Here is a 14,968-nt window from a genome sequence, read left to right as displayed (position 1 = left end):
AAGAAAAATATGTTGGGTATATTATACTGATGAAATGGCATAGTAACAAACAGTAAAAATATCAAAGCAGATACGCACTGCAGAAGTGAGATTTTCATTTTAGGGTCTCAAAGCCATGTCTCCTGACCTCAGCTCCATGATCTTTACCCTCTCTAGATCATCTCAGGACAGTGACATATACTGTCTAAAAAGCTCAATGCCAAGGGCATTACTGCCTACCACTTTTTCAAATTCTTTTCTCCTGCAAACTAATACCTCAGTCTGTATACGTTAAAATGTTTTTCCCACATGTGCAGCAGCTTCAGCTACCCTGGACTGTGGCTTCAGTAGTATATTCAAAGCAGAGCTCTAGTAGCAGCCATCTTAAAACATAACACTTATCTAGATTGGCCTATTTTTAATTGTGCAATACTTATGTGAAAAAGATTTAACTTCCAGTGCTGTTAATCTAGCACCTTTCATTAAATTTAAACAAACTGATACTTGAGATGCAATCTAGTCTGTACACATATAGCTGGAAGGTTTTGGATTAAATTAACAAGAAGGCTGGAAGAGGTGAGAGAACGATCAACAGAATGGAGGGAATGGGTGGAGATGATGTAGCCATTACTGAGACTACTAGAAATAATGAAGATTTAGAATATATTTTTCAGCAAGGATGAACAAATCTGAGAAGGGCTCATTACCAATCATAATGTAGAAATGCTTTAGCAATCCTTAAATTGTATTCTGAACTCATGATGTATCTACCTCAGTGGTTCTCAACCTCTTACATGCTGAAACTCATTTGCTCAGGTTGTCAAAGTATAGCTCGGACCTCCCCCTCTCATTTAGCAATATGAGTACAGTGTGGTTGCAACGCCATCATACCTGGTCACGATCACCCCCCCGGTTGAGAACGACAGTCTTCTCCACCCCTCCTCAGTGTTCCTCAAACCTAGAGGAAACCTCTCTAGGCATTGGATTGAAAATTAAACCTGAATTCCACTCTGTCTTTGGCCTCTCTGCTAATACTGCCAACAAAGTTGCCAATTAGTGTGAACTGCTGTAGTGGTTTTTGTCCTTGAAGGAACTGATGAGTCTCAGTTCAGTCATTTCTCATAAACTGCCGAATAGCTGTCATATGGTTGCAACTGCTTGTCACTATTGAATTGACCCAGATCTGAATCTGATCTAACCAAGGCAGGCTCTAAATCTCACAAACTATCTAGTTCCTAATATTTTGCATTCTTTTTAAACAAACCAGGAGGATGGTAGCTGGATTCATAACGGATACTGGGAAATTATAGTGGACAAGACAATTCCTAATACTGTATCATGGTAATATGGCATCGAGCTATTCAACAGAACATGTTTATTTTGAGCCAGATAGGAGTCCCTTTCACCTTCCAAGAAGGCCCTTAGTAGCAGACCCCCCAAAAAATTGATCAGAAATAGTTAAGAAAAAGCTAGCTGCAAAGGAGAACCAAGAAAGTAGCATCTTAGAAATCACATGGTCTTTCATGAAACTACGATGTATTACCTGATAGGACAGTAACAAATATACCACGTTTTTGTATTTTCTTCCCAAAACAAGGAATAATAAAAAGTGAATTAGTAATCTTATACTTCTAATTCAGTGTCCCTTTTTCTAAACAAGGGAATTTTTTTCTTTTTAATTTTACCTTTAAGAGTGGGTCAGCATGTTCCAGAAACCATCCTGCTACTGCATGGCCTGCCTCATGATATGCTACTGTCTTTTTCTCCTCAGGTTGCAGTACCTGCGTTTTCTTTTCCAAACCTTTACAAAGAACATATTAACTTACCAAAAGTTTCAGACACACCCTCTTCCATAAAAACACTTAACATTCCATTACCTATTGGCATCTCTATGTACTGATATCATGCCTGTCACAGTGATATTTAGGTACCAAATATGGAATATATTAAGTCAAGAGAAAAGGAAAAAAAAAAGATGCAAGACTTTATCTTCAAGATGAATATGGAATTTAAATAAGTTAGTATTTTGCATGTTGTACTTTTATCAAGACTTTCTAATTTGGACATAATAGTTCTTCAGTATATTCTGATGCACTATACTACAGCTTCCTCTTTAAATCAAACAATACCACTTTATTTTGTATGTTATCTTTCAAACTAAGTGCATCTCAAAAGGCTTTTAAGTGATAAAGAGTTAGCTGTTCTTCCCCTCAGCTTAAGCAAATGAGAAAAGAAGTTTCCTGATGAGATTTGTAATGGAATGGAGAATCAGTGAGGCAGAGGAACGTTTTAACATGTGATGCCAGTTCTTTTAAAATCTTAAGATACAACATTAACTGTTAGTGCAAAACTAAAGACTTATTTTTCAAAATATCTGAAATAGATCTGAACTACAGCATTTAAATAGAAAACTTCTCCCACTCTTTTCCCTTGTTGACCAATGATCCATTCTATTCTCTCACCTCCTATTACTCGTTCAATTGCTTGCTCAAAGTGCTTTTGGTTTATGGCATCTGAAAGGTGTCTTGCAGCGATCAAAGCAGCTTCATTACAAACATTAGCAATGTCAGCACCTAAAAACCAAGGCAGAGGATATGCAGTGTCATTTCCAACTACAGTACTGATTTCTTTAGCACTAACAGGATGAAAATAGTCTGGTGCTTTGGCTAAGTGACTGAAGCATCCCGATAAAACAAACGTCACAATAAAGCTTGAGAAAATGGTTTTAATTCCTACAGAAAAATCTGTTTTTAAACTGTGACTCATATTAAGTATATGTTAAAAGAACTAGAGTGCCACTGAATATATTATGCTGTATAAATACATTCAGTAAGATTAATGGACCCAATTCTTTAAAATCGATTATTAAGAGGAATTTATTGTTTGTGAAGTAGTCAACTAGTAAGTCCTATATCCTAAAGTCTGTTATCTAGCTACAGACCAGGTACAGAATGGGCAGCAACAGTGAAGCTTTCCCCATATGGGCCCAATGCATCTCAAACCTTGCTTGGAAATGATCTCTTGTAAGAACATATGGATAGCTCTGGTTTCAAGCCATTCAATCATTGGTATGTCTACAGAGACTCCATATAATGACACAAAATGACGACAACTATGGTGGTGGTACAGTGTTGAAGACAAATACAGCAACATAGAGACAACGTTTTATATAGACCACCACTGTCAGATGGCAATAACTTTTGGTCAATACAGACTAGGGCTGAATTAGAACAGTGATTAAAATTTGCAAAACCCATTACTAGGAAGCATGTTTCAATATCTGAGAAAAAATCATGACATTTGATTTTAACTAAAAACTTTCTGCTGGGGTACAAAATATAATACATTATGCATGGGGTTTTTCCCCACTAACATTTAGAGTCAGAAAAAAGAACATCCAAATGAATGTATTAATTAAAAAAAAAAAAAAAAAGTTTCAGTAGTAGTGAGAATTAGGTGACTTTTTTTGGTAGAGGGTGGAGGAAATTGCCATCTGGATCTGTCACAATGATGTAACAGAGGGAGAATTTCATACTGAACCTAAAAATTATTAGCCATTCAGAAAAGTAAAGATGTAGGAGAGTGAGGAAGGAAAGAAAACAGTATAGGCAGTCCCGATAGCTGGTACAGCTGATGTAATGAGCTTATAGTATTTAGAGCAAGTATGGCTTTATAATTCACTTACCCGAAAACCCAGGAGTTAATGATGCAAGTTTTCTTGCCAGATTATCTTTATCTATGATGCTTTCTAGTTTCAGGGGCCTGAGGTGAACTTTGAAAATAGATGCTCTTCCCTTTATATCTGGAGGTCCTTTAAGGGGTTAAAAAGAAATTTTTGTATTTAATACATAATAAACATATGTCTTCCTATTAAAAAAATAAACAGTTAGGCATGGGAATAATTCTGATAATTTGTGGGAATACTTATGTGCCCAAGTGATTGTAGGAACACACTCATATAGGCTAAGATATAGATAATCTTACCAATGTAGATCTGTCTATCAAAGCGCCCTGGTCTCATTAGCGCAGGATCTAAGATATCTGGTCTATTGGTGCCTGCCAAAATGACTACATTTGTGGTAGTGTTAAATCCTGTCCAAAAAACAAACACAGAAAAGAACCATGAAGTGGGTAAACAATATTTACTACCACATGATCACCATTCATTAATAAAAAATAATAATCTGATGTAGCAGAAAGTAGTTTAGACTGTCCACTTTACAGAACTACTGCATCTCTGTAAGCTAAAGAGACTCAGTGCATTAGAAAGAAGTAGTTTTTAAACCTAACCACTATACCAGTGGTTCTCAAACTGGGGTCCGCAGACCCTGGGGGTCCATGAGAGTACTTCAGGGGGTCTGCAAATCATGTCTGGGACCACCAGCCCCACTGATCAACTCCTCCTCCTCCCTCTCAGTGCCTCCTGCATGCCGCAGAACAGCTGTTCTGCGGCGAGTGGAAGGCGGAGGAGCACGGACAGGGTGCACTTGGGGGAGCAGGCGGAAAGACGTGGGGAAAAGGAAGGGCAGGGGTGGAGTGGAATAGGGGCGAAGCCTGAGGCTGAGTGCCCCTGGGGAAAATTAGACACTGGCTTAGGGGGTCTGCAAAAATTTTTTAAATCAAAATGGGGGTTCTCAGGTTACTCAAGTTTGAGAACTGCTTCACTATACAGTAATCCACTAAAGGTCTAAGGTAGTGATACTGCAAATACCTTAGAAAATGTCTGGATTCTCACAACTTGTTAAAAAAAATGGGGAGGTGTCTTGGGTTCTGCCTTGGGTAAGTCACTGTATTAAGATATAGTTTATTCTACATGTTTGACAGTGAATATAATGCTAATGAAATTCTGGGATTAGTAACATTGACTAGAGATGGACTAGTCCTGAGCAAAGACTTTTCCACACATCTGCCAAGGAAACAAACCTCAAGTGCAGAATCTCTACTCTATTTCCTGAACACTTTTAAGTGAAGACCTCAGTGTGTGCCAAACCAAATGCTCTCTCTTTAATTTAAATAAATGGGGAAAAGCATGTCATTATATTCATTTTACTTATAGCTGACCAGGATTTTAGCTAAGATTTATAGATGTGAACAGCTAATGCATTATTTCATTTTCTCTTCCTTCTGCACCCACATCTATAAAAACATTTTTGTCCATGACCAATATTATATTTATCTTATTCCATTACAAAATAATCAAGATACATCTGTCTTACACTTATAACCCATTATTAAAACTAAATAGTTACCATCCATTTCTACTAGAAGTTGGTTGAGTGTGTTTTCTTGTTCACTTTGCCCTCCAAAGTTTCCCCGTCCTCTCTTCCTTCCTACTGCATCTATTTCATCAATGAAGAGAATGCAAGGGGCGTTTTTACGGGCCAGAGCAAATAAATCACGGACCTTAAAAAGAGAAGGCAATACCTCAGTTATTTTCAATCATCTAGTCACAAAAATACCCAAGATCAGTGTCACATCAAAGTATCACATCACTGGCTTTTAAGATTCCAGCTAATCTCACTGTTAAATGTTCAAAACAAGAGCCTATAGCCCAAATGGCAAGGAATGGAAGACTACAATGAAGCCACAATACTGCAAGACACAAAGGCAGTAATGCAAGAGGAAACTTGTCTTTCATACATTCTTGGGTTGCAGAGATAGTTTTAGGAAAATGTACCAGACCAGAGAGTTACATTTTTAAATAAAAAGAAAAACAAACGCTGACTGTTGTACTTGCACGATTAAAGTGCTGTTCTATCCTCAACAGTAACTTTAACAATTGCATTGTGGGGTACCAATTAAATCTCTCCATGGTTTACAAATCAAAATATGTTTGGTTTACAAGTTGGATAACTGTCCAACCCATACAGAACTCGTTGCAGGATAAAGACATAGTTTTCTAAAGTTCAGTCCTACAAACTCAGACTGTAATCTCTCAATACACTATCACTAGTAATAGACATTAGGGCCTTGATCATACTTAAACTGTAGCCACGTTAAATTATAATACCTATATTTTAGTCCCACCCTATCCCCATTACATTGGCTAGGAACTGGCCTATAAGTAAGCAAATATAATGTGAAGCCACAGGAAAATTTTTCTCCAAAAGTTTGAAAATAATTGGTTAGAGTTATAGGTCCTTTAAGAAGAAATGTGACGTGACATGAAATTTTGAATGTCTATCTTTTTCTGGGTTCCCTCACTTGCAAACACTTTATTCCTACCTCTACCTTTCAGTACATTTCTCTCTTGGAAAACCTATATGCCAGCTATACTTGAAGTTATGGTTTAATTAAGCAAAGGTATTAACTATCATATCCAGTTGGAAAGCTTGTAGCCAATGAGACAGAATGTCATGCTTTTGGATGCTGTGCGGCCCTATGGAGGTATTCTGCTGTCTCACCATACTAATCAGACCTTGAGGGTCTCATTAGAGCCAAGTCAGCAAGAGAAAAAAAACCCAAAAAGACAAAGGGCACTAACAGGGAAGAACAGCAAAGGAGAAGGCATGAGAATAAACCAATCCAAGAGAAAGCTTACACAAGGGTCTATGGAGATCTATTTGCCAATATAGTCCAGCTTCACAGCTTTATTACTCATGTTACTAAAGCTGTAAAATAAAGGCATACCCCAAAAAGGCAAAAGGTGGTGCAATGAGAAATGAGTTTTGGACAAAACAATTGTTTGTTATACACAAAACTATGTTAACATTATGGTTGCAAAGTTAAGCACTCAAAAGTTAGGAAGTGCCAGAATGAAAGTTGAGTGCCTTTGTGCGTACGTATTATGATATGGTTTTAAATTACATGATCACTTTTTTTCTTCCTCCAGTGAACAGGATGGACTTGCTCTGGTGATGAATCAGGGTTGCTTTTATAAAGGAGTCCTGTCTGCAGGACCTCCACCTCATTTGTTGAAGTTGACAGATTTGTAATGAGTAAGGCAGGGCATTGCAGAAAGGATGGATTCATTGTGCCCTGGAAAACTGATTTTATCCCTGTCTCTGCCAGAGTTACTGTGTGATGCTAAGAAAATCATTTAAACCAAACTTCTCCACAAGTGATCACTAATTAATTGTTCCTCATTCTCTAGGCGCCCAACTTGAGACCCTGAGACCTAATTTGCAGAAGTGTTGAAACTGAAATCAACAGGAACTGTACTTGAATATACAAATGTTATATACTGATGAAGACTGAAAACTTGAGTCCTAGTTGTCTCAAATTTGACACCCCAGATTACTAGAAACTTGACTAACTCTGTGCCTGAGCTCATCTAGAAAACAGGGATAATACTATTCCCTCTCCTTGCAGGGGTTTTGTGAAGATTAATTAACGTGAAGGCATTCTGATGCCATACATAGGAGCATCATAGAAAAATTGATAAGGAAATTAAATTCTGTTTTCAAAGCAAGGTTTGAATAGTGTGCAGTAAATAAGGCCTGGGGCCAGATAGAACAACCAGGATAAAATAATATACTGAACAGCTATTCATTAATCAAGCACCTTCCACACAGTGTAACAAATGAGGCAGACATCCTGTGGAAAACATGCAATCGTGTAATTAAAGATTATATTGTAATGCACATACACAAGGGGGCTGAATTAAGACTACACAGGTAATCTTCATTCTAGTGTTTCTTCATTTAGAGTGCTTGATGTAGCAACCTTAATAATGTTCTTTTAACAATTTTCTTTTTTAATCCATAATTTTGTAGGATTTTAAAAAAGCAAACTGAAAATCAGAAATTCCATCATCTGGCCTCATACTGTCACTCACATGGATCTTCAGCAGGGTTGATACCTTTAGGTGCATAGCACAGACCTCTGCCACTTGAGCCAACAATAACTGTTAGCAGTGGTAAATTGTCATCCTTTATATGAACCAGCACTAGAGGAGGATGAAGCCATTTGTCAGTGGGTTTCACTCAATATTTTCTGACGAGAAGAATGGTGAGACTCTGGAATCGTAGGTTCCATTCCAGGTTCTGGAGAGAAGTGCTCTCTACTAGGAAGACTTCTGCCCATTCCCCCAGTCTTCATCCCTCTTGCTCCGTCCCCTCCAAACTCTCTCTGTCTCAGTCCTGTGTCTTCCTCACTTCTGGCTCCTTGTCTTAGTCCCATTTACCCTTGTCCAACCAGATGCTGTTTTCATCCACCCCTACCTTCCTGTACCTAGTATCTTTGCTCTGTCTGTCCTAGCTCCCTCCTACTGTCTTCTCATCCAGCCAGTCTGTTCCTTCCCCAGCACTAGCTCCCAGTCCCACTCTCCCTCAGCAGGCTTGTTGTACAATCTGCTTCTTTCCATCTTTCCCTGACTTAGTCCCAGTCTCTAAGCACAGCTGTCCAAGTTCTCCCTACCCCATCCTAGCTCCTTGTCCAATTTGTGTCTCCTCTGCCCTGCCCCCAATCTCCTCCCTAGTTCCCATGTCCAGCCAATCCCAATGTCTCCCCAACTCCAGATCCTGTATCAGTGTCATCATCCCCTGCCAAACCAACAGGCTCTCAGTCTCCTTCACACCTCCTTCCTTTAATGGCTTCCAGTACCAGCCTCCCTCAGTACGTGCCCCCTCATCCCAGTCCCCTTGCTCAACCAGTCCCAGTCTACCATTCCAATTCAGTCCCCTAGCTCCAATCTACTCCTTTCCCTCTTCCAGTCCTGATTTTGTGCCCTCTGCAGCTGAATCAGGCAGCTTTCCTCTCCATGTTGCCTGGATTTTAGCAGGGCTTAGGGGTATAACTGAGAAGACAGAGAAACAGGTCCCTGCTCAGCGTTTTAGTGCCAAGGCTGGAGCGGACATTACAGGGAATGTCCTTCCGAGCTCCCAAAGCCCTGGTCTGGAGCATACTTCATAGCTCTGTGGGGAAAAGTATATACATCTTCTCCCTGTGACTGGAGTGGGGGGGGGAGCAGAGTATTCTCATTTTGTGTGGATGGCACATGTGCAAGTCTGGTCAGCACTAGCAGCTGAGAGAGGATTAAGCATGCTAAATGTGTATTGAATCTTCAGTTCAGTAGAGATTTAATAGCTAAATTCTCTGAACTGCATTTTTTTTTTGAAGGCTTATATATATTGTCCAAGTTTGGGTGCATTTTTCACAGGGATTTCACAAAAGGCACATCCCAGACTCATAAGACATCTCACTCTGCCAAATTTTATGTCTCTGCTCCAAAGAATGGGAGGATGCTAGGCATTTCCCCAGCCCCCAAAAGAATCAGGAGAAATTTTTCACATGGGCAAAATTATGTATTCTTCTCTAGTCTTGAAATCAGAAATGGCTGAACTGTTTTGGCTGAAGTTTTCTGTAAGATTTCAGCCAATGCAGACACGCAGCATGAAAAATTTCAGCCTAACGAATTAGAGCTTGATAAAGTTTTAAGAGCCTATTCTCAGTCACTTATAATGGGAAGCGTTGAGCAACCTTAACATAGGTGGGGCTGGTAATATTTTTTTTTTAATCTATTGATACAAGAAAGTAAGCATGTATAGGTCAAAGCTCTTAGTCTATATTAAGTTAATGGTCTTAATGCAGTTCTAGTGACCAGGTATCCACCTCACCCAAAAAACTCAACACAAGCAGCACTTCTATCAGTAATACAGCTACAAAATCATGTTAGGGATGAACAAACTGTTATGTTGCAATTATGTCTGAAAGCTCTATTGAAACTGCTCAAATCTCAGGGTTGGACACTGTCTAATGATGAGCTATACATTTAATTTTTAATCCCAATTCAGTGGTTCGTTATGGATGTTTGCAAAACAGCATCTGAAACTGTAATATTTTTAACCTTCTGTTAATTTAAAACGGCCAAACAAGTTTAATACACAACTTTTGGACGAAGTCTTTCTAGCTCATTTTTCAGCTAGAAGCAAAATTTTTAAGACCTAGACAAATTTCTGAACAAACAGACAATTAAAAAGGGCCCAGGGTCTCAGAGAAATGGTGATAAAAATTTAGAGAGGGAGGAAACATTGCCAAGGCTGCAGTCACAATTTATATATACATCAGAACAGAATTATGAGAGTTTATTTAGTACCAATTTATGCAAACACAGCAAAGGTAAAAAGTAATAAGCACATGGTGGCCTGCAACTGTAGAATAACTGCACTGTTTTTTTGTTTAAGATAACTTTGTGGCTATCATTTAAAGAGAAATCCCTGAAGTAATTAGTAGGATATTGAACAGATGACTAACTTAAGGTATATCAAACTTTTGGCCTACCAACCTTGACAGCGTCTTTTTAACAACTGACGCTGCAACAACAGAGCAAGGCCAAAGACTTACTCTAGCTGGACCCACACCGACAAACATCTCTAAGAACTCGGAGCCATTGACTGTAATGAAAGGAACATTAGCTTCCCCTGCTGTAGCTTTAGCTAGAAGTGTTTTCCCAGTGCCTGGAGGACCCGTCAGAATGGCCCCCTGCAAAAAGGAGCATAATTAGCTTTTTTCACAGAAAGTATATTTGTTATAACATTTCTATCAGAATATATTCTCTAGTTAATGTTATGATACTTAATCAGTCCAATTCAATTCAAGACGTCTAGAATGGGATGAAGAATTAAGTTTAGGAGGCTGTACGCCTGATTCCAATCTCACAAACTCACTGGAATTATACTGGTGTTAAACCAGCATATGAGAGATTAAAACAAATGACAATATGATGCCTGATTTTGAAAAAACAGATTTAGTGCAAGTAGTAAATTCAAAGCATTTTGGCCAAAATTTTGAAAAATATTAACTTAAATATGCCAGGTGTAAGGTTGGGTCTGGGTGAAAAAACAGGCAGCTTTACAACAATGGGTTATATACTATAGTCCATAAATTCTCTCTCTTGTTCTCTGGTTTTGGCCAACATGAAATTAGAGTATGCCCCTTAGGACAGGGACAGCCTTGTAGCAATGCACACTGTTGGCTCTTCATACTGGCTTTTCTTCAGATTCTTTGTCAGAAGACAAGAGTTGGAAAGCACCATCTACTTTAAAGGTCACTACTCTGATTCAAAGTACCTACAGAATAGCTTTGTAGTTGAAATAATTTTAAATGAGGAGAGGAAAAACATTCACAAAGTACTGTTTAAAATAAGTGTTACATCTCCCTCATCTTCTTAGCTATTGTTCCCTTACCTTAGGGATTTTTGCTCCTAGATCCTGATATTGCTTGGGGTTTTTCAGAAAGTTAACAAACTCCATTATTTCTAATTTGGCCTCTTCACAGCCAGCTACATCTTTGAACTTTACATCTATTTCATCCTTTAAGACCTTGGCTGTAGTTTCACCTACGCTGAAGAGTCCACCCATTCCTCGCCCTGTTCGACCCATGCCAGCGGGCCCTCGTCTTAACGTGTACAATAAGAAGCCAACTATAAGGACTGTGGGCAGCATGCTCAGAAGAAACGAGCTGAGGAGAGAGAGAAAAAAGTAATCACACATTAGTAAAGAGTTGCTACTGTATATTACAATGCATACAAAAGTTAATTTCCATTATGGATCTTAGAGGTTATTCAGAATTTATGTTCTAGTAATCTGTAGACTACGTTAAAAGCAGTGCATACAATGCATAACAGGGTTAAGGCGAAATATGGGAACAGATACTAAACTAGAGAATCCATAAACAGATTCTACAGAGCCCCCTTTCCTGTGATCATGATCACAAAGAATCAACATTTAAAGATGTGGATTGAAATATATTTGAATTAAAGCCCTTAAAAAAAAAAATCAGACAACTGTCAAACAGCATTTAAACAAACAGTGAAATACTCCTAAGCATCTGATTAGTGACAAGTGTCAGAACTGGAAACTGAAGTCATCTACTTATCCTTGTAACAAGCACAATGGGAAATGACAGTATGCCTCAATATTTTATCAGAAGACCACCTAGAAGAGAGAAGCAGCTCAGTGTCCATGCTCATTAAAACTTTCTCTGCTAATGAGTCTGTCAGTTATGATCAACAGTCCTAAGACAACAGCTCCCAACCTTTATGCTGGAATTCCTCTTGCAGGCATCATTTTCCCTTTAACCTCCCCACCCCCGCTCATTTTCTCTAACGCTGCTTTTTGCTCTTGCTGTTATTTCACTGTCTTCACTCCTTTCTTCCTTCCTCATTCAGTTCCAGTATAGCCCTTCCCCATACCCATTCTTCCCATAGTCTGACACACCCCTTCCACCATCACTGTTCATTCTGCCTCAGTACAGCTCTCTGCAAGCTAGGTACCTCTGGTACTTAGATATCCCCATTTCCATAGTATCCTAACAATCTTTAATGCATTTATCTTTACAATATCCCTGGGAAGTACTATTATTTCCATTTCACTGATGAGGATTGAAGCACACAGACATATAAAGCCTTGCATTTTAACTACTAAGAAAAGTGTATTTTTACCTCAGAGTAACTAATACGTGTGAGCAATCCCCACTGAAAACACAGTGAAGACAACGTACTGAGTTTTACTGTGAGATTAATTAGGCGAGGTCAAACTCAGGCAGGGGTATAGTGCTGACCTTGTGGTACAATAAAAGTGTCTTGTCCTCACTAAATTTTTACCTGGGAATAGCTCATGCACTAGTTACCCCAAGGTACAAAAAATGCACCATTTTAGCAATGAAGACAAGGGTTAAGTGACTTGGTTCTAAGTCTCACAGGCAGCCTGTGGAGAATCAGCAAACTGAACCCAGGGCTCTGGAGTTCAGGCTAAACACTGGACCATCTTTCCTGTTGCCATTGAGAAAACAAGGAACAACACAGCGTATTACTACCTAGTACAGAGGAAGAAAAAATATGCATACCCAGGCAGTGGCACCAGTGACAAACAGACATTGAAAGAACATGCATATATGGAGAGGAAGCAGCGAAGTGCCTGGCAGCAGAGAGCCATCTGCTATCTACAGCTTGTCAAGAGGCCAGAACCAGTTTATTTCTCCTCAAGGAGTCAAGAAGCCCCTGGGAGTAGCATACCCCAGGAGATGCAATTCCTGACAGGCCAAAGTAATTTTACATAGCTCAACAGCAATCACTCTTTCTATAACTGCTCACCTGGACCAGAATGAAACCAAATTTCTGAGGTAAAAATCCCTATTTACCCGTACATCTGAGCCATTCAGAGCCCAGGACACACACCCTTAACAAGGGGAGCAGTTGTGATCTGTGCTAAAGACAGGTCAGAAAAATGAAGCCAGAGAAGATAAACGCAAAGAATGTAATTTCTGTTTTGGAGCCACTCCTCTTTATTTGGGTAACACAGGTGCTGCAAACAAATTAAGTTTGCCTATTTAAGGGGATAAGCGGGGTCACCTGTGGATGCACAGAAACAGATACATATTATATAATGAGAAGCTAAGCTTGGGAAAGCTTACATGAGATGAAGATTTTGAATAAAGTTAAGTAATTAATTGTCATATGTACAGCATATTGAACACAACCAAAGGTCAAAGCAGAGTGAGTGTTTCATAATACTGCCATCTAGTGTGCCATGACATGCATACAGGACAACCCTATTATTCCACTGGGAAAGAAAAGGTTTATCAACATATCTAGTTTAAACAGCTTCTTACCCATCACTTTCTGCTGAGTAGACTACAGGTAATCTGTTCTCCCCTTCTATTCCGAACTCTAGCTGTGCAGTTTCCAGATTCCGCTCAAAAGTGTCCACACTACCAATATTAAACCAGACATATTGCTATAAAAGAACAAAATTATGATCACCACAAGATGAATAATTTGTTTCAGCCTCATCACAATCTATCTAAATATAAAAAACAGACATGAAAATCAATGGCCTAATCTCAGACTAAAGAATTGATTCACTGTTTCGCAACTGAAATATTTACTTTAGTTTACAAAACTAATTTATATTTACTACAGAATAGAATGAGTTTAGAGTTAGTAGGTACATTTATGGAAACTCATATCACCCAAATTGTTATTGGAGGACCATTACTTAGGCTTGACTTTGGTCATTACAATCACAGAAGTCATATATGCCAGTGATTTTCATGCACTGTAAATGGGCTTAAATTCTGACTTTTTTTTTTTTACTTTTTAACAAGAAGATTAATTCAATGAGCCCAGTAGGACAGACATTAAAATCTTCAAAGGGAAATCCAGGGCTGCCTATGAGGCAGAGGGAGAGCAAGAGCCCAGCAAATATACAATGGCCACTTGGTCATATGCAATGGCCACAAATATATAATGGCCACTATTTCTCCTGAAAAGGAAGGAGGCTCCTCACTCTCACGTTTGAAAAGAAAAGTTACAAAATTTGGCTTGCTATGGCACCTCAACTGTTCACTTTTATCACAATTCTTAACAGTTAGTGCACCGTTCTTGTTAAAAACACCAGACTCAGGTTTGAAACAATGCTGAGACTAGATTTTTTATTTTAAGAAACATGTTTCTATGATTTCTCTTTCACCATGACTAGCCCTGAAAACCTGCTATTGCATAAAATTGTAACCCTAACCATTAACCGGTTGAGAAACCACGGCAAATCATGGTTTATAGGTTAAAGAGTAAGTGTACAAACAAATCTGAGCAGTAAATCACATTAGCTTCACTGATGAAATAACTGTTGCATATTTCATTTTACCCTGGAGGGACTTCCAGACATTGATTCAGCAAAAGCTGATAGTCTGGAAAAGAAGCTCCTTGGGTACAGTCTAAAAATAGAAGAAGTGACAACCATATAATGTCTTAAAAATATGGAATGATGTTTTAGGGATATGGCCAGTGGTAATGTCATCCAGCTTGCTTAACATTAAGCATGTCTGAAATGATCAGTGCTGTCGTCCAAACCCAAAAATTTCAATAGTTATCAACATTCCCTCTAAGTTTTTTTTCTGCTGCATGGGCCACAAACTCCTCTGAGCACTAGATTTTAGTCTTTGGGCAAACTTACCCCCCCTCATGTGGGTGTTGCACATAAGAAGCAGATTGAAATGGGGCTGTGGGGGATATCAGGGATAGGAAGAGGAGTCAGGGTGGGTACATAGG

General features: G+C 38.9%; 1 protein-coding gene across 5 annotated transcripts in view; it reads right to left on the bottom strand.

Annotated features, from left to right (window-relative positions):
- The window catches only part of AFG3L2 (AFG3 like matrix AAA peptidase subunit 2), a 47,482-nt gene that overhangs the window by 11,130 nt on the left and 21,384 nt on the right, over positions 1 to 14,968 (bottom strand). For 2 of the 5 annotated variants that reach the window (XM_030552720.1, XM_030552724.1), the window contains exons 7-14: positions 13,531 to 13,655; positions 11,106 to 11,379; positions 10,264 to 10,401; positions 5,229 to 5,382; positions 3,964 to 4,071; positions 3,665 to 3,790; positions 2,442 to 2,552; positions 1,665 to 1,780 (exon numbers count right to left, since the gene is read on the bottom strand). In XM_030552720.1, coding sequence (XP_030408580.1) covers positions 1,665 to 1,780; positions 2,442 to 2,552; positions 3,665 to 3,790; positions 3,964 to 4,071; positions 5,229 to 5,382; positions 10,264 to 10,401; positions 11,106 to 11,379; positions 13,531 to 13,655 — 1,152 coding nt within the window. The remainder of the gene's footprint in view (positions 1 to 1,664; positions 1,781 to 2,441; positions 2,553 to 3,664; positions 3,791 to 3,963; positions 4,072 to 5,228; positions 5,383 to 10,263; positions 10,402 to 11,105; positions 11,380 to 13,530; positions 13,656 to 14,968) is intronic. The other 3 variants (XM_030552722.1, XM_030552721.1, XM_030552723.1) reach the window with 3 other exon arrangements.

This window comes from Gopherus evgoodei, chromosome 2, assembly GCF_007399415.2.
Source record: "Gopherus evgoodei ecotype Sinaloan lineage chromosome 2, rGopEvg1_v1.p, whole genome shotgun sequence".
NCBI classification, from domain to species: Eukaryota; Metazoa; Chordata; order Testudines; family Testudinidae; genus Gopherus; species Gopherus evgoodei.
This window is presented reverse-complemented; position numbering and strand designations above follow the sequence as displayed.